This window comes from Varanus komodoensis, unplaced genomic scaffold, assembly GCF_004798865.1.
Source record: "Varanus komodoensis strain SLA01 unplaced genomic scaffold, ASM479886v1 scaffold1, whole genome shotgun sequence".
Classification (NCBI taxonomy): Eukaryota; Metazoa; Chordata; class Lepidosauria; order Squamata; family Varanidae; genus Varanus; species Varanus komodoensis.
The window spans coordinates 8208948-8234282 of record NW_025335268.1 but is presented as its reverse complement, the minus strand read 5'-3'; the positions used below and the strand labels follow the sequence as shown (position 1 = coordinate 8234282).

Here is a 25335-nt window from a genome sequence, read left to right as displayed (position 1 = left end):
ATTTTGGAGATTGTATCCCAGTACTGCTTTTCCTACTCTTTTATTGACTATGAAGGCTACTCCATTTCTTCTGAGGGATTCTTGCCCGCAGTAGTATACATGATGGTCATCTGAATTAAATTCACCCATTCCTGTCCATTTTAGTTCACTGATTCCTAAGATGTCGATGTTCAGTCTTGTCATCTCTTGTTTGACCATATCCAGCTTGCCTTGATTCATGGATCTTACATTCCAGGTTCCTATAGAGTATAGATCTTTACAGCATTGGACTCTCCTTTCACCACCAGATACATCTGCAACTGAGTGTCCTTTCGGCTTTGACCCAGTCGCTTCATTCTTTCTGGCGCTACTAGTACTCGTTTTCCGCTCTTCCCCAGTAGCATATTGAACACCTTCCGACCTGAGGGGCTCATCTTCCAGCATCATATCTTTTCGCCTTTTGGCACTGTCCATGGGCTGATAATCTTAATACAGTGCCTTGATCTTTAATCTGTAGTTAACCTTTATGACCATTTTGATTTTTAATGCTTACTTCCGAAAGGAGAGTGATTTGTATTATTGATGCTATGGTATCTGTCAAATCTAGGAAAGGGTCCTCAATTGCAATGAATAACATGATTTGAAACATGTGTTGAATCCTACCTGCATTAAAATGTACGTTCTGTTAAATAGATTCCAGAAAGGGTAAACTGGTTTCCTACTTGATGTGCATGTTCGATCAACTGTGATGTATAAGATAATGTTCTGTTTATATATTAGTAAATTATTATGCTTCCTCTTTTTTTCTTCATGAAAGTTTCTATATCTTTTCAGTATTAAGTTTCTGTTTTGTTAGAATCCTGTTGTTATTAATTGTTCTGTATAGTTTTTTGAGAATTTTGATGCAGGTTTTTTTGACAGCTTTTTTCCCACTAAAGTAGTTATAACTCCTGTGCTTTTAGGTACGTCCTTTGAACACAGAAGGATCACTCAATGTTCTGGGACTAGAAACAATTAGGTTAATATATTTTAAAAACAAGATGGCAGGTAAGTAAAATCGTATTTTAGCTGCATTAATGTAACCCTTCATTTTAAAAAATGTGGGAATGATCAAAAAATGTGGGAAGGCTCTTGACCTTTAAGAGCCAAAAAATGTGGGAAGGCTCTGCCTAGAAATATTTTGAATAATCTAGAATAGAATGGCATCTTGCCGATGGGCTAGATTCAATCCCTGGGGCTTTTTCTTGGCTTCACGAGCATTTTATCTTTCAGTAGATAAAGGCACTTTTCTCCAAGGTTGGTAACAAAATTATGGACACATAATTGTTGCGTAGCTGAGAAACTAAAGACTTTGGCATTGCGGGTAGGACAAGCTTATTTAATAAATTTCTGTTTCAGTCACCCATTATTTCTAGTGCTTCAGCATAATTAACTTTGAAATCTATTTTTTCAGTTTGTTAGCACTTGTGGTTTTTAGATGCATTCGGTTCTGCTTATTTTTCCACAGATAAATGTAAGATTTACTAATATTTCTCAAACTTCTGGACTAACACTTTGCCATACAGTGGGGGAGGGAGGGGAATCCAGAGTTTTTGTTCCACAGCCAGGAGCATTCCCAGCAGAGTACTGCTCAGAAAACTCCTGCTGGCCAATCCTTTCATCTCTCTGCTGCACCAAGTGCCAGATGCCCACACTTACAGGGATCTCCCAACCTTCTGGTGCAGGCATAAAGGGGGGCGAAGTTGGGGGCGGATTGGCAAAGACTTCCTTCTTCCCCATTCAGACAGTGGAAAAGCTCTTCTGAATTAAAGCCTCCTTCTAACTTAAGCAGCCTTTCTGTCTGCCTCTGGCAGGCTTTTGTCTGATCTAATCCATTAAGATCACAAACAAAGCCTCACATTTTTAAAAATCCAGTAATTACAACACTAACTGTTATAGATATCAGTATAGTTACCATTATCATTTAAGAACAGCTTCTTTAAAATAGACTTTGCTTCAGAAAATCAGAAACAAATCCCAGATGAAAAGTGGATGTTGCATACAGCATCTGTTGCACGCAGAACTTAGTCTTGCAACCGCTACAGGTACCTGTTTTCCTTTGTGGCCTTCTGTGTAAATTAAGGCTGCAACCTCAGCCTCTGAAAAGAACGATCTTTTTTGGTACATGCCTGCATAAACCAGTTGCTAAGGAGCTTGGGCAGGTAGATCTCTTATAGACATCCTGCTAGAAGAATCAAGTGCACTACTGGACTGGATTGGTCTGATCCAGCATGGCTTTTCTTATGTTGTTATGTTCATATGTGAACCCACAGGAGAAAATGCCATAGAGGGGCGATTTGCAGTATAAAAATAGTGGACAGGCAAAGGGTTAAATATGCCTTATTCTTCATCACTTGTAAGCTCAACATTTTTCCTGTCCAAATAATTTTCTTTTTAAAAACATGCAATGATTGTTTCCATGTATTATTTGTAATTAACATAAAATTTCAGTATTGCAATGCATTTCTGGTTTCTTCACCTATGCATTCATTTTGCATAATTTCCCTGGGGCACTCTTTAGATAACAACCTCCTAAGGGAGAAGATTACAAAGCCTAATATATTCTAAACATTTTATTAAGTAAGTTAATGTAGAATCTTCTGGGTTGTTTCATGTTGTTTACAGAGGGTGATGAACTGGTGGTTCCTGAAACATCAGATAACAGCCGGAAGCAAATGGTTCGAAATATCAACAATAAGCGGCGTTACTCGTTCAGAGTGCCTGAGGAGGAGAGGATGCAACAGAGGAGGTCGGTATTCAACTTGTACTTGTCTTCTGTACATGCCTGTAGGCCCTGAAGACTTGCTTGTCTGCTGCCAATGTAGTTTTTCTGTTTGTTAGAAAAAGTTGCTTTCTGAGCCATGCGTTCAGCTATTTGTCTCTCTTTCCGTATATTTATCCTTTATATATAATTTGTATAAATGTCGGTCTGAATATTTAAACCCACTTTACAGTAAACATTTGTGGAAAACAGCTATTGTAATTCGGAATGCATGCCTCCATGTATTGTATATATGTACATTTGTGTGTGTGCGTGTGCATATACTGTATATATAAAGATTGATAATAAAAAGTTTTACAAAAGAAGATTACATTGCTAATTATGCATATATATTGCTTTCAGAGTCTAGTTCCAATATTTCACTTCTTGGGCAATTCCCATCCCATTTTCTGTAATATTCCCCCATATTCTGTTGGTAGTAATAACTTAATAGCCAAGTCTGGTGTAACTTTCAGGTAACAGAGGACTCAACTTGAAAGATGGTGTTTCAGGGTATATGAACAAATATGAGAAAGAATAATTTGAAGAAAATATTTTCAATAAAAGCAGGTCTAATACTTCAGTGTTTCTAGCCAAGCGCTCTGTCTACCTGTTCAAGTTTATACATAATTGTGGTGGGGAAGTAAACGTTAAGAAACTGAATATGCTTGTGCTCAAGTCACCAGCCATTTACTGGTGATGTGCCAAGGTCATCTGCTTTTCCTTCTGTCCAGTTCATAGACCAGCACCAAACATAACGCTGGCACCACACTAAAGCACCATAACCTTTTATTTTTCTAAAATGCTTAGAAATCTCTAAAAATATTATTCTATATTCTCCAATGCATTAGCACCTTTCTCTGCAAGCTCTTGAAATTGTTGTGACAGTAAAATGTGAAGGGTAGTGCAATATTCTTCTAATTCTTCTTCTTTTTTTCTTCTGTCCTTCATCTCTGCTTCCATCTGTGCAGCACCAGGTCATCACTGAGCCCGCTTCTACACCTTTTCTTGAATGTTGTCTCAGCTCCCTCTCGTAGTGCACTCTGAGTCTCAGTAACCATATGGATTTTTTTAATGGGCATGGGGTGTCAAGCCTTTAAGCCAACTTCTGTTCTTCCTGACCCTTTCCCCTTTCATCAGGCTGAGAGCTGGCATAGAATCAACATCAGAAGTTAAAAGTTCTCCTTTGAAAACTGGCCAGATATTTGGCTTATTGATTTCTGTTTTAGTGTAACTGATATGAAAAATAAATTCCAGCTTTCTTTTTAAAATAAGCAATATCCTCATGAAAAGACTACCTGACCTGAATATTTTCTCTTACAGGGAGATGCTACGAGATCCAGAAATGAGAAATAAATTAATTTCTAACCCAACTAACTTTAACCATATAGCACACATGGGCCCAGGAGATGGCATACAGATCCTCAAAGACCTACCTATGGTAAGCATATGACAGTATGTCCACAAATATCTGTAACAGATGCATAAAGGAAATAAAATGAACGCTTGGGCATCAGGTTGTAAGTTAAACAATTCTAAGACTGTAATCAAATGAGAAGTAACCTTCAAAGTCAGGGATTTGAGAATGAGTTTTGGCAAATTTTCCAACCTGCAAAGACCTAACCCAGATCATACAAACATTGGAAACTGTTGTTTCAGCTTGTCCTGTAATATGTATTCTGACTGCAAGTACTTTGCCAGGATCTCAGATAGAGTTCTTTCCAAGCAGTCATCACTTAAGGAAATTTTAATTGAAAATGTAAAAAGTTAAGTGGAAATTTTAAACTGTGGGCGTGCCACAGAGTGAACATGGAGTGCAAATCCCACTAAGTGGCACTCACAACTAGTGATGCCCAAGTGTTCTAGAGATGCTTGTGTTTTCTACTCCCGAGTAGGATGTATAGTTGAATTGTACTGGCTGCATCTACTGAATAAATTGGTTCCACATCTAACATTGCCAACATTGGGCCCATCTCTCCATCACAATACCCACCTCACAGTAGCTTATGCTACTGTTCTTGGCCTGCTGAGTAATATTCTCTTTTTACCTGGCAAAAACATTACTCACTTTCCATCCTTTGAATAAGAAAGTAAGAAGAGCCAGCCCTCTGGATTGGCCCATCTAGTCCAATTCAGTGGAAAACCGAATACCTGCAGGAAACTGGCAAGCAGAATGTCCTCAGCTACTGGTATTCAGAACCATGCTGCTTTGATCTGAGAGGGACTGCATAGCTATTACAACTTGTGACCTTTGACAGCTTTATCCCTCATGACAATTTTTTGACGTAGCAAAAAGGTTGGGTCTACTGGCTGCCAGGTCATACCAGTGACCCCTCTGGTATGAATGGTTATTTCTACCAGTTGCTTGTTTCTCCTCCAAAGCTTTGTATTCTGTACCCTGCTCGGTTATATACAAAATCCTAATGTTTTCTTTCCCTTAATGCTTTCATTATTTGAGTCCAGTAGAGGAAATTAGAGGGAAGAGGAATCTTGGCAGGTGCTAAAATACAGCTTATTGTTTTTGTCTCATTTGAACTACCCTGCTCTTCTTAAATGCACAGCCCAGGGTTTCTCTGCATAATAGACTGCCCTTCGCAAAGGTCCTCTAGCATGATGACATCCTAAATATCAGACCCTGAGGCCTAATGTTTGTTTTCATAAATATCCATCGTTTTCCATAATTTACCCTGACATGGTAAATGGTAGTTCATTAGGGCTCAGAAGGTCACTCATAAATAGTTGTATAGTTTATTGTTGTGCCTATTTTATCTTCTTAAAAATAGCATGCAAGTTGAGCATCATTCTGATAAAATAAGGTAAAAACATATTCAGGTGTTTGCAAGAACATCTTAGCAATTACTATATAACTTCTTTGGAAGGCTATTTGTATACAAATAAATTTCAATGAAAATTGAACGCTAAGCTAGTGTCATTGATATACATTTGTGCATATTAAATGAATTATATGCAACAATTATCTTGAACTTTAATTGCTTTATTTTTTAAAAAAATGGCAGAAAGTGTTTCCATTTTTCCTACAAAAATTAAGCCATCCTAATTTGAATTTAGGAATGATAAAAGTTTGTGCCCTCTGTGCTTGAGGGAGGATCTGATCTCTATGCCTTGTCAGGATTAAAGTGGTACGTGTGTATCATAAATCAGTCACAATGCTGAAACAAGTCTGTTGTTGCCCACTGGTAGAAGTGCCTGCTGGATGCAGCTCCTTAGAGAAAGGTAGCTCCATCTGTATATATGTATGTGAACTGTTATCTCTGGAAAATACTATTTCTAAGGCATGACCTTGGAATTGGCTTTTTCTCTTTGTTGCTGTTGATTGATTTTGTATAAAATGTTGATATTGGATCTCTTTGTGGGACTCATTGCTCATGGGTTCAGGGAAAGTTTATTTTAAACACAGGACTGCTCTACTGGTTTTCATGGAACACTTTTTTACCACTAGGTGGGGCAATCCACACAGGGTAACTTTCACAATATATATTGAATGCAATGATGAAAAAACTTGCTGGTTTAAAACCAGAATTAATGTTACCACATGTTGGCTCAAGCTCAGCAAAACCAGGAAATTGGAAGGTGACCGATGCCTTCCTTAACTGATGTGCCCTGTGCTATCATGTCACAAATGGCACTTGCTGACCTAGCTCTGGCTTCAAACTGTAGTTACATCATGTTAACTCTGGTGTTACATAGTAGGGGAGTTTTATAATTGGATTAACCAGGTTTTTAAAAAGGAACCTAATTATTACACTGTCCTGGAAAAAAATTAAAAACAAACACAATTATTATCTGAGTGGATACATGCAAATGAATAGATATGACCCTGTATGTACTTCGAAGAAAGCCTACAGAGGAATCCAGCATAGATTTTTCCTTTTCTGCTCTCTCTTCATCAGTGATCTGTTGGTCTGTGAGAGTAATTAGCTAAGCAAGCAGTCCTGTGGCCTCTTAGCATTAGCTCTGAGTGGGCGATAGCACTCTGACCTCCTAGCTGGGAATTGGAACTCTGCCCCCTCTCCTTCATACAGCTGAAATGGAAAGCAGTATGCCAGCTGCCTCTCTGAGACTGGGAACACAAACTCAGGAGTAGAAGGGGTATTTCGGGGGAGTGGGGAGATTTTGGAGGAGCTACAAAATGAGACCTCTCTAGTCCCCTTCCCCTCCTAAATGCTTGAACCACTCAGACAAAAAAAGCTCATCTATCAAAAATGCATGGTGGGAAGATAAGATTATGAAGATTTCTGCTGCTGCTCCGGCCGTACGTAGGATGGTGCATTGATGGTGCACTCCATAGGACTGCATCCTTCACCTTCAGAATTAGTGCACTCTTACCTCCTTTGTTCCTTTCCAGGGACCCCCCCCCCACACTGTCAATAGGAAGAGTACAATTTAAAACACTGGAATACTAGCATTCTAGCTTTAGATTGAAATTGAGCATGCCCAACATATCTTTGCCAACAGTTGCTGCCATATTCTTTCAAGGAGCAGAAACACCTCAGTAGCTTTTAAACAGCTGCTCAGAATTGGACCAGACCAATCAAAGGGTTACCTTCCTAGGAAGCCTAAATTATGTCAGTGATTTCACCTAGAATTTGAAAGAAATACATGATATGCTGGGCCATAGGTTGGAATAAAAAGAACTACAAATGTGTCAGTTTTGGGCACTATTGCTGCTTCTGTGGCAACTTGTATCAGATCGGTTTAAAATTTTACATAATTGTAGACCTCATTGGCTAGATTGTGGATGGTGTGCTTCAAGTTATTAGCTCAACTAGTGTCATTTATATAAGCCATAGAATTTTCAGACTTACAACAGTGGAACATTTTCCTTTCCCTTTTGCAATTAACTATAGTGGCACTTCTGTGACCCTTAATCAATACAATTTTTAATATAAATCCATGAATGAAGCTTTAAGCACAACTTATCAACTTAGTATATATGAAAGTAAAATCAGGGTTAAAATACCTTAAAACACTGTGAAATGGACCAGATTTTGAAAATTTTATTCAGACTAGTTCTGTGCTGAAATGGCCCCAAATATCAGTGACTCTGAATTTAGGTGCCACTTCTTTGATTCTCAGGGGGATTTCTTACCAAAATTTGTCCTAAACATTTGATGCACTGACAAGCTTCAATTTATAAAAGTAATTTTTCCCTTCAAATGATTAGGTGAAAAGGACTGAGCAGTTATTTCACTCCTCAGTGTGCAGAATTTTATACTTTGATAAGACGGTACTTTTGGGATAGAGCATTACGTAGTATTCATATCCCAGGAGGATAATTGCTATCCCAGCTATTTATCTTAGAAATCAAGCCTCTGAATATGCTGATGTCTGTTCCATGAAGAAAAAGCAGGAAAAACTTACTAAGTAAAGCAGGCCTAAAATTTGTGACTTGTTGGAATTAATAGTAACACTGAGACTCACACCTAACTTTCATCTGGCTTTGTCAACAGAAAATAGTTTATTGCAAATGCTCTCGTTTTCCTCTGTCTCTTTCTGTCTCTTTTTCATACCTTATCCGTTTTCAGGTCTGCATTTTGTTTGTGTCATATTGTACTGTTGACTGTATGGTTCTCTGGGGAGGAGCTTGCCTTTGCATGCCAAAGGGACATGGAGCCATAAAATGCATGAACTGTACAAAAAATACATAAAAGAATGATGTTCAAAAACTGTTCCAAGAATGTCTGGTCTTTCTGAGCCATGTGTACCCCAAGCTGAGGCAATGTCAAATCCTTGCCTTTTCCATTCTGTGTGAAAAGCCAAAAGCAAAGGATGCAAAACCAAAACTTGGGCAGGCTCCTAGCACTGAGCCATTCCCTTCCTAGTAATTTTTTTCCTTCAGCCACAAGATGAGGGGATAAAGTGAGTCTGGCTGTAGGCAGATAATATGCCAACCAATTTATAATCTTCATTTATAGTGGGCACATGGTCCATCATATGTTTTCTTGTGATCATAATGATCATCCCTCATTTTCTCTCTTTCTTTCTGTCTCTGTTTCTTTCTGTTGTCTCTGATAGCCAAGCTCCCCTTGTCCATCCCCTCATCATCACTCCCGCATCATCTCTTCTCCAAGCAACTTCGAGCACATCTATCACATGACTGTTAATTCAGCTGAAAATTTCCTCTCCCATGTTTCCGTAAACCCTGCATATCCCCCACCTCTACGCTCTCTCCCTCGCACGCCAGCATTTATGAATCTGAGGGTATGAACTGCTCAGCCAGGTGTTCCTGCTATTAACAATGTGTGGTACTTCCATTTTGTTTTGTTTTTGCCTAGCTAATATCTGGAGTGATTAAGCTTTGCAGATGCTTCCATTTGCCACCAAATGCCTTTGTACTCCAACATCTGTCTATTTGTAACAGAGGGAGGGACTGGGCATGGTAGATCAGAGTTTCTGTCAGTGTAAGAGTACTTGATCTTTTCTCCAAAATACCAGGGATTTGAAACATTCCTTGCATCTTCCCAATCTCTAGACAGGGTTGCAGATGCATGCCTTCCCCATGCCATGAAGCACTTTCCCACTTCAGAAGAGCCACTGAAAGAGGGGATTCTGAAGAGACCTGGTTCTCTTGGATCATGATGGCTGCTCCTCCATGGCAGAGGAGTTTTGTCCTGAGACAGACACACCTGAGACTACATCTGAGACAGAAACAACTGCAAGCTTTAAAAAGCACATTTAATATTAACAGGAGTCTTCTTTTTACAACTAAAGCAGGCAAAATAAGTAAACATAAGTGAAATCTCCCAACTCCTTGTTCCTACATGCATTAACCATCTAATTTCTTGTAAGCACTTGTTTTTCACTCTGTGCAGTGCATTTTAAGGAAGATGTTGCTTGTTCCAACATCTTCATATACTGAGATCAATAGACCCAAAGGAGCAGCCCAGTGGCACATCCCAGCTATAATTCTTGTTACAGCTGCATTCAAGAATTCGCTGGATGAATATGAGGAGGCTGTTGCTCAATCCTAAAATCCCCCAAGAGTCATCCTGTTGGACCCAACACAAAACGACTCTGGAGGACCCCATCACCCGCAGATCAGAATGCACAGGCAGTGCACTTCCCTCGGGCAATTCATGCACCCACTTGCGCCCCTCCCTCTCAGGTATCCAGTTGTACCTGTTATTTTCTACCATTAGGATATTGAAGAACTAAGCTGTCACAACTCCAAATACAAAGATCATGTAAGCCCAGGGGTTTTCTGTGCAATAGAGCAGTCTTGGTTTGAAATTTGATAGCATGCAGAATGACAGAAGGCAGCCTATGGATTAGGGGCCACTTTGTTTACAATGTGAGAATTCTGCATTTCAGTATGCTCAGTTCTGATACTTGATATGGACCTCAGTCTAATTAATTTCTGCTACCAAAGCACATCAAGTCTTACTGATACAATAAGAGAAAAGTATCAAGTCTCTGAGAGGCCTGCATTCTAAATGCAGTGAAGAGATGGGTTTTAACCAAGGATTTGAAGATGGGTTTTAACCAAGGATTTGAAGAGGGTGGGGAAGAAATATGCTTCTTATGAATAGAGGTTGCACTACTTATGAGTTTCAGGAGTGCCTGGAATAAGGAGAAATGATAGCGGCATGTAAGGGAGCAGAAGATCGTATTCCATTTGTATGGGCTACTAATTTGGTGGTCTAATCTGAATTTGACATTACACCTTTGCAGCTGAGTGGTTCAGAAGGTAAAGTGTTGCATAATCTACAATTACTATTTCAGTTGCTTTACGTACTTAGTTGAATTATTATATTGTTTAGATGTTTTATTGATTGCTTTCTTATGCCATTTTAGGTTCAGACATAATCTTCAATAATCATAGAAACATAGAAACAGAGCGAGTCAGAAGGGGTCTCCTGGGCCATCTAGTCTGACCTCCGGCACCAGCCAGCTCCGCTCATGACATGCCCATCATGTGCATGTCACACACATTTGTAATATTACCTATCACACACACACATTTATAATACACACATTTATAATATTACCTTCTATATGCAAATTATATTGTTTTCTGTCATTGTGTGGGAATCCAATGACATTGTGTTCCAGTAAACTGACTTGTTTCAATTAAAATCTTGAATTGATATTTTAATACTGGTCATGCTTTATACCCTAACTCACTGGGTTGCAAAGCTGCACATTCAAACTCAGATAACTCAGTTGATAGGGAGAACAGATAGTGTGTTGCTTTGTTAAATTCTTAATAAAATTTTATTTTTATTATGCTTCACAACTGTAGTCTAAAGGGAAATGTATCTCCAATCTTCAGCAGATAGATAAAGTAAGGCAAGTGGCTGAACATCAGCTTGCTTACCTCTCTTTACTTCTGCATTTATTCCATCTAATCATGCAGATACTGTGACCTCATGTATTAGTTCTACTGCAAATCCTTGAAAGGCTGGGCAGAATTCATTTCCCTGTAGAAGAATCAAATTACATTTTCCAATATATCATTTTATATCTTTGGGCTTTAACTAAAACCTCAGACATCTCTTTTTTCCTTTAAAAAGTTGAATTGGCATTTCCATTTGCCAATCAACTGCAATCAGATCTTTAAAACAAAAGACATGCAAAACCATTTCAGTGCTCTGGGGAGAAAGACAGGATATAAATTGTAATATCCATTGAAATGTATTTAGTTTGACCGTCAGTTATTTGCTTGTTTGTTTTCCTTTTTGGCAACAGCCTTGAGGTTGACTCTCTGTTCAAGTAAAAAATAATCCTCCTTTATATCTCTTAAAGGAGATGGGATTTCATAGCTGCTGCTTTGAAGTGCCATGTATTTCCTTTTCATGCCTGCATGATTTTTTTTTTTTTTTTTTGGCTTTTGTTCTCAGGGGCCACATTTTTTGTTTGTTTGTTTTATCTGTTTTGTTTTTAGGAAAATAGTACAAGGGCAGGATTAGTTTTGAGGAGAAAAACACTCTGCTCTCCAGGAAATAAATATCATTCTTAAATACTTCCATCGGTATTAACTGCCACCACTCACTATTAATTCTGGTCTTAGATCTACTTCATCTGGATTATAGAAAAAATGTCTACCTTTGTCATTGAACATCTTCAGAAAATAAAATTGTAATCACTTAATGGATGCATTTGCAATAAGATAGATTTATGCATATCCAGTTTGTTATACTCTACTAGCCAAAAAGCTCATCATTCTATGCAAAGCGGAAGGCCTTCCGGGCTCCTCCATTCATTCCAAATACCAAGAGACATTGATCCTCTCCTTCCATGGGGTCTCTAATAGTGCAGCCTGCGCCACAGCTAGAAGTTCCTCCGCCTTGCAGAGTGTCCCAGATTGTATCCTGTTTATGTTGCCAAATAGGAGACAACACAAGTCACTGAGTATTGAACTAGTTCTCAATCCGTTATGTTTTACCAACATATACTAGACCTGGTTTCTGTCCTTTGACGTAAGGTTACACTTTTCTTCCTTCCCCAACAAGCTGTATATTTATGTCTGTTGAATAAAAAGATTCCTCATTCCTGGCATAAATGTTCATTCAGTTTATTTCAGTACGGTACAGAATTTTGTATCGGTATCCATCAGTATCCATTTTCATTCCATGATCATTTGTTTTGTATTGTTAAAACTTCTGTGATTGCTTGTTGTTTCAACTTGTATCAGATTTACTACTGTTTATTGGAGAGGAAAATACCAATATTTAAGCAATATTTAATTCACTTGTAACTAGAGCATATCACAATATCTCATGATGTTACTTTAACATGGGAGAGTGAGGAACTAACCATTGTACCTTGGACTAAGAAGTCTAAGCATGACCCAGAAGTGGCAAACACTGTTCTAATAAGCTAAGCAGGAAATATAAAGGGCTAAGTAATCTTAACTATATATACTACATGCCAATTAATCCATTGTTATTCAATAAGAACAATGGATGCATTTATTCATAAAATGACAGGCATTGTAGAATTATCGTGAATGCCGAAGAAGTATCCAAGATCTTGGCAGAGAATTCAGAAAACTCCTGAAAGATAATCATCCTCTTTGGGTAGAGAATGAACACAGGCAAATATGCAGTGGATATCTTGGAAAACCTGTAAATCAATAGGAGTTTTGTAGTTAGTAGTGAATATTTCTATAAGCTACAGAGTTGAGTGCCTGAAATAGAAGTTTATATCATTCCTTTTTAAAAAAAATGTAATTGAGTACTGATTTTTTTAAAAAAAATGTAATTAAGTATACTTGTGTTACTATCATGTTGTAACACAGTTACAGCAAAGAATTCAAACAAAATGCAGTTAAATAATATACTTTCAGAGTGAAATCTGTCACCTTTTATTTTATTTTGTTCCTGATCATTTTAACAATCCTCTAAAGGGAGAGTGGCAATGACTTTTGGAGAGTGACATCTTTCTCACTACCTTTCAAAAGATTCCTTGAAGCTAAAAAAGTATAATATGTAGCAGAGAAAGAGAGCAATGAGAGAGCTATAAATCCTTAGCGAATAAAAAGGTGCTGCTTCTCCTGGGGAAGGTGGTTCAGCTTCAGCAGGCTTTATGTGGTGTTTGCAGGCTCTGTACATGGCCAGCCTCCAGCAACAACAAACCACATAGATGCACACAATTGAAAAGCGCTCCACTGGAGGTTCCACATGTTTCAGGTTTCTATAGAAAGCAAGAAATGTGAGTCCTACATAATGTGAGTCATGTCAGTTGAAAGAATCCCAAATTACTGTAATTGTCCACACGAAGTTGTCTACTTATGCCTGTAGATACTGTAGTGTTCTCCAGATGTGTAAGATTACAGCTTCCATTACCTACAGCCATACTGACTGGGGATGATGAGGGTTGTAATTCAGAACATTTGGAGGAGACCAAGATGAAGAAGGCCCCAATACCATGCATGGCTTAAACCACTGTACTTGTTTATAGAATATAAGCATCCTTATGTGTCTGCTACCTAGATAATTTGAAGGTAAAGGTATTGCTTTACAATTCTTCTAGGTTGGAGCTTAGTAATGCAGGAAGTCAGTTGTACATGAATCTGCCCCTTTCCTATTTCCATCTTTTTCTCCGTTGCAGAACCTTCGACCTCAGGAAAGCCGGACCATGTTTAGTGGTTCTGTCAGTATCCCATCTATCACAAAATCTCGTACTGAACCAGGACGCTCCATGAGTGCTAGCAGCGGTTTGGCAGCAAGTAAGTTGTTGCGGCTTGCTTCCAGCAGATTTCATTGGTACTGAAAAGAGGTGAGAATCTGCTGGGGAAGGCATGTAATTCGTTGCCATGCCTGAAAAATGCAATACTTACAATGTGTCTGGTAGGGTCTGAAGAATCATGGAAGACTGGGAAGCAAGGTGGACTTCAGCCAACAGTTAAAGGAAAATGACAATGCACACTATGCAGATAGGCCACGGCGGCTGCGATCCTTGGGCATTTGCATCATGTATCCATGCCTGTGACTCTTGTATGGCCATATTTTCTCACACATGCCTCTGGACGTGGCTTTGTATCACACACCGTTTTAAAAATCTCCAGTACTGGCAGGGTCTCTGTGCTCAGTATATGAAAGACCAGGAAAGATTTGTTTTATTATTAGTTGTTTGCTTGTTTGTTCTCCTCTTACCTTTCAACCATAGATTTCATGGCATCTTACATCAGTGTTTTAGGATAAATATAGCACAAAATATGACAATATTAAAGCGTGGCATAAGATGCATAGAAAAATCAGTAATTTGAACTCAGTTCCAGTAGTAGCTGTAATATTCAATTAATGAAAAATAGTAACAGTCCAAGGAAATAAAATATCTTTTATCTGATGCCTAGTATGTAGAAGGGAATTGGAAGAAAATGCAGCCTGCAGAAACATACCTCAAAGCTGCTGTTTTCTGCACAATTGAAGATGCTGTAGCACCAGAGGGAGATGTGTGGGTCACTTGCTGCAGATTGGCAAGGATTTCTGGCACCTTACTGTTTAGCTGCTGCAAAATTACACCCTCCTGCCCTTCAGCCGAAGTGATAACAGCTTGGAGTAACCAGGAGATTTTTGTGTTGAAGGGCTATGAGTTCCATTCAGTTCTGGTACTTAAAACAAATTCCTGAACTCAGAAGTTTTTGGATCTGGTTGGTGGATTTCTAGAAAAAGAACAAAGTAGTTCTAGAAAAAGAACGAAGTAGATCCCACAGTCCTAGAGTTTGCCCGTTCCTCCTCTAGCAGCTTCTTTTTCATAGTAAGCAGCAGTTTGAGAGAAGAACTAGAACAACAGTGCAGGAGGAAAAGGTTGAACTTGTTCCACTTCATGCTGCTGTTTCTCCCTGACCTCTCCTGTGACTTCTTTTGACTGCAGCATTACACATCACAAACGCAGTGACTCTTAATAAGACAAGGCTTGTGAAGTTAGTAGAGACGATGAGATTGGGAAAAATGAAATTGGCATCAGGCAGCGCATCAGATAATGGGAAAATAATAAGCAGATTGCAGCCCTAATGCCCTCATACGTGTCAAAAGCTGGTGTGGTTGGTTGAGACTTGGGAGAGCTGGGCTTTAGTCCCCATTCAGCCATGGAGCTCTCTGGGTGATGTTGGGCCAGTCACGGATTCTAAGCTCAGTCTACCTCACAGAGTTGTTGTGAGAATAAGATTGAGAGGAGGAGGATAATCTAAGCTGCCTTGAGTTCCTTGAAAGGAAAAAAGCCAGGATATCAATATAATAAACAGATACATAAAATCTGCATTATATAGTCTAATTCCTGGGTACATTTTCAGGATCATCAGCGCAGAATGGCAGTGCATTGCGGAGGGAGTTCTCTGGAGGTAGCTATGGAGCGAAGCGTCAGCCAATGGCATCCCCTTCAGACGGCTCCTTGTCCTCTGGCGGTTTGGACCAAGGGAGTGATGCGCCCGCAAGGGACTATGAGCGAGAGGTGAGTGTTATGTGGCACAAAGGGAAAAGGCTGCAAGTCTACAGTCCTGCGCTCACCTGTGCTGGAATGGATCTGAGAGAGAGAAGCGACACGCGTTACTCTTCGGCAGATTGTCAGTCTAGAGTTGTCCAGATACACATGGCACTCTGTGCTATGGCCTTCTTGGGAGCTTTGCATGGGAGAAAAATATGAATCATCCCTAAATGTGCACTTCTAGCAGAGTAGCTCTATAGAGTCCTTGTACAGAGTCCGGTGTTGTTTGGTTTTTTCATCCCAAATAAAGTTCTGGCCACTGCTGTTGGGGGACTCTGTCAGAAACATCCTCTTGGCATGTTAGGGTAGGTGCCATCTGTCTGCAAGGCCTTGTGGGTGGTGGAGAGAGAGAAAGTGCCGTTGTTCTAACCTTTGCTGCAGGTCTGTGGCCCCTTCCTTGCCCTTCCTTCCCTGCTGCCACCTGCTCTTCTGACCCTGCGCACTGACGTGTTCTCTTGCATTTTTTGGGCTACAGGACTCTGACTCTCCAAGGCATTCGACAGCTTCTAACAGCTCCAACCTGAGCAGCCCTCCCAGCCCCATCTCTCCTCACAAGACCAAGAGCCTCTCCCTAGAGAGCTCTGACCACGTGAGTTGGGACACATGAACTGCTTCTGCACTCCGATTTGGCATCTCAGCAGCTTATTGTCCCCCATGACTCTCCGTTTGCTGCTACTGTCGTCACCCCTCAGCTTCCCTCCAACACAAACTCTGGGAGGGAGGGGAGGAAGAGAATCTCTTTGCCTTCTGTGGCACAAGCAGCGTCCAGCTCACCAATCCCTCACTCCAGGTTAATAGTAGCAGCAAGCCAGAGAACCTCTTGGTGGAGGGTGGGGCTTGATATACAAGAAATATTGGTATATTTGTATTAGTATTGATTTTATTTCATAGGATTGCAGCTGTTTCCATTATTATGGGCATATTCCACCCAACACTTCCAACTGAATCCAGTAGTATAGACTGACCAAGACACAATCTTTAAGAGAAGATCAGATAGATTCTGCATCGACACACACAGTAGCATATTATATTTTTTCAAGAGTAGCACAGCAAAACCCCTTCACTTCTTGTGATGGGGCAAAAGCGCCCTGCAGGGGAAGATACACATGCTTTCTGCCAGTCACTCTGTTTGAATGTCAGTCTGATTGTTGCCAGCAAATCTTTATTGATTTTTTAAAAAATGATGCATATTTTACTACCGTACAGAGTTTAAGTAAATACGCAAAAGGAAGAGTTCGTATGTATGTATATAAAAGAAAAAGAAGCAGCATTGCGGTGCCGCAGAAGATGGGTTCCTATTTAAGAGATCCTTTAATTTAAGAAGACTTGTGTTGTTCCCTTTTTCATACAAAATACAGTTTGAGGGTATGATATGGATATAGAACAGGGCACTGGATGTAAAACATGCCGCCTGGAGGAAGACGACGATGTTTATTTTCTGTCAGTAGAACTAAAGCCATAACCCTCCTTTTTAAACTCTTGCTCTCTCCTTCACTCTGCAAGCAAAAGCCTTGACTACTTGCCCGGCTACAGACAGGAAGTGGCTCAAGGGCAGTTTAGTGGAGAATCCATATTCACCCCCAAGAAACAAGAGAATCAAAGCAGGCAGTCAGTGCAAAGGGGTAAGAAGATTTGGAAGGGTTGAGCTGGGCCTTCGAACCTGTTCAGCCATTTAATAACTGCTAGATCTTCAGTACACGAGCCCCTCTAGCTACATTAGTCAATTGCAACACTAATTCTGAAATAAAATTCGAAATACAGAGTCTGATGCTCTTGCACACTGAAGGCTAAAATGCTGCTGTTGGTCTTACACCTTGTGCAGTCACTACGTGGCCCAAGACTTCCCTTCTGAAGATTTTTGTTACCATCTCCTCCCTGTCCCTCAAACCTGACCCAGTTAATTTTTTTCTTTTTTTTTGGGGGGGGGGGCATAAAATGCTGTGGTGGTTGCATTCAGCAGAGAAGCATTTGGCAGTGCAAAAGAAGACAATGGAGAGCCACCAGCCCCAGAAAGAAACAAATGTAAATTCAGCATGCAAATAGGGGATAAGAGCAGCCCTCCCAAACCTCTTTTTCCACCTCTTTCTTCTTGAGCAAGATGAGTGCAGTTTGCATTTTCAGACTAGATTAATGTGATTTTTTTCATCTCCTTGGAATTATTGCAATCTTGTGCTGTGACCGGGCTGAAGTAAACAACACCTAAGTAGAGCGGTGTTTTTAAAATTTAGACTATTCATTTGCTGGAGTTTGGTAGCATTTCTCAGGCCATCAGACCATCCCAAGCCCTTCTGGGCAGCAGGAAAACCTGAAAAGTGCACCTAATGGAGGTTCCAGGTTTTCTCTGAACATAGTCAGCTATGGCCGTGCAAAGTACAGATGGCAAAGAACTATGAGACGCATGCAGATCGTGATCTTGCCCCATCCAACTGTATGGCGCTTGCTAGTTGTTGGTAGGCTACTTGTTGGTTCTGCCCACTTAGTTATTTGATACTGCAGAGGCAGGGAAGACACACCATTTTTAATTACATACGGTGCCCTAACCCTGTCTCTTGAATTCAGCTCATCAAGAACATCAAAATCTTTTCTTGTCACGGGTATAAAGAAGGGATGTGCACCTTTGCATTTTATAGCAAGCCACTGGCTTTCCTGTTCCGCAAGCTCTTCTCAAACGGACAGTACCTGGTCCTGTGCCCTGTTTCATTTCCAGGCATCTCTTCTTTTCTATGATGTCCCTCATCCAGCCACTGTTCCCTAGAGGTTAGCATTATACAGCCCAATTCTGTAACAGAACTAAACTGCTTGAATGGCATCTTCTACGTGAGCTTTAAGGCTGCCAGGCCTCAAGCTATCCAGGCAGCCTGTGTGGTCATCCCCTTCAGAAGTCATCTCTGCAGTCTTGTGAGTGATCTGTGCTTCATCTGAAAATGGAAGCTGAGACAGCACCTTGGGTATTTTTCAGAATGGTAATGGGAAGAAATTAACACCCTAAGAATTATGCTTTATAGAATATCGGGCTATCCATAAACCATTGCTATCATTTGTTATGATGCCATCATTCTTGAACGCACAAGGGCCTCATAGTGTCTTACAAACATTCGTTTCCAGCCATGCCCGGTGCAAAGCTTTAATAGTTCTGAAACGCTTAGCTGACCAAGTTGAGATCTGTCGCTATGCACGGCTCACATTTTCCATTGATTACATTTCTCCAGACACTTTAACAGCCTCTATTGGAATCCTGACTAATTTGATAAGCATCTCCGCGTGTTTCCCGAACGCTTTGCTTTGGCCTGATTCAGGCACCTGAAAACAGCACCCCATTATTCCTGAGGCTCAATGAATTGGTTTTTATTGTAAACAAAACTCCACTCGTATAGCTTGCCTGAGGCTCCATTGTGTTTTTCTGTATTAAATGCACACAACCTATACATTAGTTTTTCCTTTCAAAAAAGTTCCTGTTGTATTATTTTTTCTTCTCCTGAACTACTATTTCATTAACTGACTTCTTCTAAAGATTGAGTTGTGTGTTCTTTGTTTTTTGTTTTAACCTGAATTTTTTAGAACAGGAGTTTTGATTTTGGAAAAAATTATATAGCTGACAGTTGCATTAACTCTCAGGTATTAGAAAACAGCAGTGTGTCTCCTGACAGAAAATGGAAATGGAGGGGTGCATTTTGGGCACGAGGCTCAACACAAGACATTCTTGACGCACATAAAGCTTTTGTTCTGAAATGATGCAGAGTTGGCAATAGATGGAGCTCAGGATGACAACTTAAAGGCCCTGAAAGCAGAAAAAATTGTCTAGCCCTTTAGCTGGTGAGTTTAAACACACACACACCCCATCACTATCATCACCAGCAGTGGCAGCAGCAGCAACAGTTGGTTTTTCTGGCCTGTTACTAAATTAATAATTAGGAATCCAAAATCTGGCTAGCTGGGATTTCCTTAGCCTTAGACAATTTCACCACAGCTGTGAAAGTTACCTCTGTACAACCTGGGTTCCATATATGGATGCCCTTTTGGAGACCTCAGGAAGTGCACATGCCTTGGGGTGAATATTATTAAGAAACTCATGACAAAAACTTAGTCCAGGGCATGAAGGCTTTGTGTCTGGAGGTTAACAAGGGCACTGGCCTGTTTCATCCAAAAGTGTCATCACCCAGCTTCTCCTGGAATATAGTTCTGGGCTTTTAACTCCTCATCCACAAGAGGACCTTCAGGAATCATGTAAACTGTAGATTTTCAACTTTTAAGACCATGTTGTGCATTAAGGCAGTTCCACACAACTTGTCATCTTTTTCTGTCTATATAAAAACTCTCCCATCCTGCATAAGAACTTGTCTTACTCATGAGGAAGCAATCCACAACCAAAAACCAGTGTTGGTATTTCACAGCAATTATACCTGCCTTTTTATGTATGATGGTTTCATATCATTTATTTTTTAAAAAGATATTTTTAGGGATTTTTTCATTGTAATATTATTGTACAGTTTTGCATGGCCTAGATGTAATCACTTTTTTGTTTTGTTTTAGAGTATAAAAGCTGACAAGTGTGCGTGTGGGGGAAAGATTCTGCTTTTTGCCTCTTCTCACTCCTCTCTTCTTCTTTGGTTTATGCCCTCAGCGTTATAGAGGACATCGTAAAAGATTCTCTGCTCCAGAACAATGATGTAGATTCTATTGCACAGAAATATTTAAGGTGGATCAGTCAATGCTGTAATGAATGGCTAACCACCAATATTTTATGTTGGTAACACTTAATATTAACCTACTTTGATGTATTGCAATAAAACAGGGAACTATTAGAAATACAGATGGTTTGTCTTTTTTTCCCTCCCCACCAGATTAATCTTTTATGGGAAGAGTGGGCAGCAGGGAAATGGCATAATCATGTAAATTTGGTGATAGAGCTCTGCTCCTTCCACCAGACGTGTGACCCCAGGCAACTTTTGAGAGGCTGGGTGTGCCGCTTACGGCATCAAGCCTTGTGCAAGCAGGCTGTGCTGGGTCCTTGCTTGAACATGAGCGATGCAGGGCAAATGCGGTGGATGCAGAAAGGGGAACCTTGAAGGGGTGGTCAAGAGCACAGCTGCGTGGTACACATTAGAGCCAGACCACTGCCAGATGTGGAGAGCCAGCAAGGCAGAGCGCTTCCGGAAACAGTTCTTGCGACCAAAGGAGCCTGGCACATGCTTTACCTGTTCTGAGGGTTCACCGCTGAGGGGTAGGTAATACACCTTTTTGGATGCAATCTTACTGTCCCCCCCCCCTCCTCTGAATGCATGTAAGCCTCTGAATGCAGAGACTGCTGTGCAGCCAGTGGCTAGAACAGGGTGCGGTGGTAGCAGTTGCCTCTGCTGCAGGTCCATGCCCCACGCGTTTTAGCTAGATGCTGCTAGAAAAAGCGCTGGAGATGGGAAAGAAAGGAGACTGCAGCACCAGTTGGACTCGGTGCCTCCTCCCCACTCGGCCTTCCTCCTGCTCTGAGGCAGCTGCTGCCATTCTTTCCAAGGCAGTGCCTGATGCAAGGGTGCAGGATCACCAGGAGGCGCCAAAGAATCCTGCACCAGGAGCCTCTGGAATGCTGCCCTTTCCTGGCATAAGAATGCCAGATTGACTCAATAACATACTCTGAAGCTTTCCCAGTCATGTTATTAATAGATTGCAGCTCATTCCTTTCTCTAACTACCCTGAAAAAAATTATTTTGCTATGGCATGCAAAACAATCTAGCCAAACTCAGCCTGTGTAAAATCAGAGTAAATGCAGCTTTATGTAGATAAGTGCACGGGGACTGAGAACCTTCTCCCTTCAGCTGCCATTCATCATGGCAGTACGATAAAAACAGTAGTTTGCCCCCCAGAGTTGGCAGCAAACCACTATGGTGTGCGGACGGGTTCAAATTGAGCTTGAGAACAATGCCTCATTTGACATTTTTAGTGCTTTGTAGAGCAAACCACTCCACTCTCGCCAAACTTATAGGTCAAAAGGCAGGTCACATTTTGTCCACCTTTGGTGCTGAGGGCAGAGTGAAGGGTACTCCACTTTTTATACACTTTTTATCTGTATTAGCTACCCATCCTTAAATGATACATACAGTTATGATGTTTCCTGTTAGAAGATCACATTAAGGAACTAAATAGTACCGCTGCTGTGTGACTCTCCAGTCTGGGCACATTTTTCTTTCAGAACCCGCCAGCTGTGGAATGGGGCAAGTTGGCTCACTGTGCTGGAGAGGAAGGGCAGCACAGCCACCTCACTGGAATGCTTTCCCACTGAAAGCTGTTTGCCTGTCAAGTTTCCATTTGCTGCACTCACATTGGAAAATGGGCGACTCTCAAATGCTGGGCCCAATGGAATCTCCTGGAATGCTGCCCTAGGAGTTCGTAACTGTGGCTTAGTCCAACATACAAGTTTTCTCTTGCACATTTTCTTATATGTTACTGCCCACTGCGGACCTTAGAACCTCAATACATGGATCTGCCAAAACTCTAAACAATCATTGCTCTTGCTTAAAATATTAGTCCATTTGATGCAAGTCAGAGTTTGTAAAAACAGATGCGATGCACATCCTGCCTGTTTTGTTTTGCATTAAGAATTAAAGCTGATAGTGTTGCTGAACTGAAAAAAAAATGCATGAGTGTTAAACCTCCTCTTTCAGTTAATACATATGGACGAAATCTTGAATAATGGCAGCATGACTTCCACCAATGGAACTAACATCTCATAGCGTAGGGCAGCCTTCCATGATCTAGTACTTATTTTGGCCTTAGCCAAAGGCCTTAGTCAGCATAAATCAGCATGGCCAATGGAAAGGGATTGCTGATGAATACATCTGGAGGTTGGAAAAGAATGCCAAAGGTCATGTGTTAGGCAGTGGATGGTGGAGACTGGATCAGACTTGTTCCCGTTCACAAATTATTGTACCACATTCACTTTTGAAAAAAGTTTCACAGGTACAGCCCTGGCTACACATTCAGAGGTGGATCCCATGTACTGCAACCAGATGCACAACTGGTTCCTTCACAACAGAAATCCAGGCACCTTTTCTTGCATGCCCCTGTTCACACTTCCTTGAAACAACCAGCTGCCATTTGCTTTTTTCTGTAGACAAAAATCAAATAGGCTGAAGCAATATACAGTCTTGTGCACTCAATGAACTGAATTTTTCCCTTGGACTCCTCTTCCCCTTCAATCACAGGCCAATTCTTTGTTAACTTCCCTCACATCCAAAACTAATTTTCTTCTTGCTGTCCTGTGTGCTGGCAAAGATGTTTTGTACAAGCAGGTCTTTGGTTTGGGTCATCTTCATTTCTTCCATTGAATGTATAATGGTATATTTAACTAGCTAATTTTTATGTTTGTTCGAATCTCATTTTAATTGTTGGCTGACTTGAGCTCCAATTTTGGTGGAAAGACAGGGTTTAAATAGACAGCACTAAAACAAATTTATAAAATGCTCTCTCCACACATACACACCATTTCATGTCTGAAGAGCTTCTGCTCATTTCTCACTCTTGTTAATTGCTGTAACTTTTCAGGCAGAATTCTTCCTTTTGAAAAATGTTCATGCTCAATTGGCAACAACTCTTAGTGCTATACAATCTGCTTAACATTAGCTACATTAGTCACAATTTCTTCCTGTTTCTGGAAAAAGGATATCTCAAGTAGTTGCTGGATCGAAGTATTGTCTTCCCATTTTCTCCCCATTAAAGTTACACTAGCTCAGAATGTGACTGCAACAATGGGTCCCAGTGATACTTTTCAGTGGAGAGGGGAGAGCGAATTCAGGTTTCTAGAGGCTGGATCCAGGCTTATTCTTAGAGCACAACCATTGAAATAATTGGGTGAACTTCAATTTGATTAATCCTATCTCCAACCAAGGCTTTTATTATGCAAGCATTCAATCCAAATGAAGGAAATTTGGAAAAATGGGTTCAGGCAGTGTCAAGAGCTTATATCCCTCCCACTGATGGTTTCTGCCATTCCTCACTCTCAATTCAAATTACTTTTTGCATGTAAACTGGGTTTTGATAGGAAGCTTCTTGAATTAAAGGCCTGGATAAGTAAAACCTATAGACGCATCAAGTAGAAATTATGTACCATGCAGGGTTATTTACAACTGTTACTCACCAAATAGTAAGGATCTCATTTGACAACCAAGACCCTTGTCAGCTTTTTATACTCTAATTGGTGCTTTAACCATTACACATTTCATCTTTCCGACTTGCCCAGAGTGTAGCCATCAAGGTGTGCTTTCAAATGTTTCTGTTGAAGTATTTCCTACTGCTGAGAGGACAGTGCATCGCAAATTATTAATCTGCCAGATCTTATATAAAATTACAGTGTTTAGAAGAATTTATATAAGGCTGTTGTTCTTCAAACAATTGCAACTGAATTTACATCAGTCATTCTTCTCGTAAGTGTGAACAAAACTAATCAGAGAACTAGGCTAGAAGAAATGGTTCAGTTCACTTTCCTACATAAATGAGAAGCTACTACTTGCATTACACAATGAGAATACAGAATGTCAGCTAGGTAAGCATTCTGTGTTCCTGCCACCTCATTATCAAAGCCCATATTGAAAGTGACTTGCAATGTGAAGTAATCTAAATATGTGGCTGCTCATCAAGCACCCACTTCTAAGGAAATGTTCTCAGCCACTCATATGGATAGTTGGCTACTCATAGTTTAAGCACATTTAAACATTGGAATTATTCTGTGATTAAAGATATTAAATAATTAGTATGAACCCTATAAAACATAGATTGTTCATGTTAACCCTTCACCAATCCCATCAAATGTCTCTTATGAACAAATCCTAAAATTCAGGTCCGTAAGACTAAATGGTGCCATGCCTGCTCTATCCATGTTATATCAATTGAAAAACTTCTTATGGAGGACTTTTATAAAACACACATACCTGTAGGAGATATAAGAAATGGGTAAAGAAATATTTGCCCTTACTCAGTGCCAGTATTCTGGACAGGTGTAAGGATAGCACATCTTACATAACTTACAGAATTTGCTTCTATTCAATGCAGTGATGACTTTAAAACAGGCAGATTCATGAAAGATAAGGCCCTGAATACACTGGTGCAAAGAACAAAACAGACCATCTTGCATTCTGGTTGCAGGCTTCCTGGAGGCAGCTGGCTGGCATCCTCTGTTAGAAACAGCATAATGTAATAGCCACGCTTTTGGTCTGATCCGTCAGATCTTCTTGCAGGACACTCTCGTCACTGGCCTATATACTCTAAACTGATGCCTTTCTTTTCTGTTATTACCATTGCACTATCACAGTTGAAATGGCATAGCCATGATCTAGGAAGAAGGGTCGTACATGTTCTTGGGAGGGGAAGTGATTCTAGGATGGAAAGGAAAAGGGAAGGAAGAATATTAGTAGTTGTTTATCAGAAGTATATTCATACTACTTTGTAATAACTACCCTTTTATAGAATTTGTGCATCTTGCACTAATGTGTTGGTGTTCAGTCTGTTTCAACTTGCAGAAAAAGAATATCCAGCAACAGTTATAATAGCTTAGGGAATATGTGTTAATGGCATTGGGCCAGAATTCAATTCAAAGACAAGATCTTAATTCCCAGGGCCCA

General features: G+C 40.3%; 1 protein-coding gene across 1 annotated transcript in view; it reads left to right on the top strand.

The window, feature by feature from the left end:
- The window catches only part of CDC42BPA (CDC42 binding protein kinase alpha), a 190801-nt gene extending 170404 nt beyond the window's left edge, over nt 1–20397 (top strand). Inside the window, exons 33-39 of the mRNA XM_044450310.1 lie at nt 942–1026; nt 2644–2767; nt 4103–4220; nt 8816–9001; nt 13853–13970; nt 15537–15694; nt 16203–20397. Coding sequence (XP_044306245.1) covers nt 942–1026; nt 2644–2767; nt 4103–4220; nt 8816–9001; nt 13853–13970; nt 15537–15694; nt 16203–16334 — 921 coding nt within the window. The 3' untranslated portion in view covers nt 16335–20397. The remainder of the gene's footprint in view (nt 1–941; nt 1027–2643; nt 2768–4102; nt 4221–8815; nt 9002–13852; nt 13971–15536; nt 15695–16202) is intronic.
- The last annotated feature ends 4938 nt before the right edge of the window (nt 20398–25335 follow it).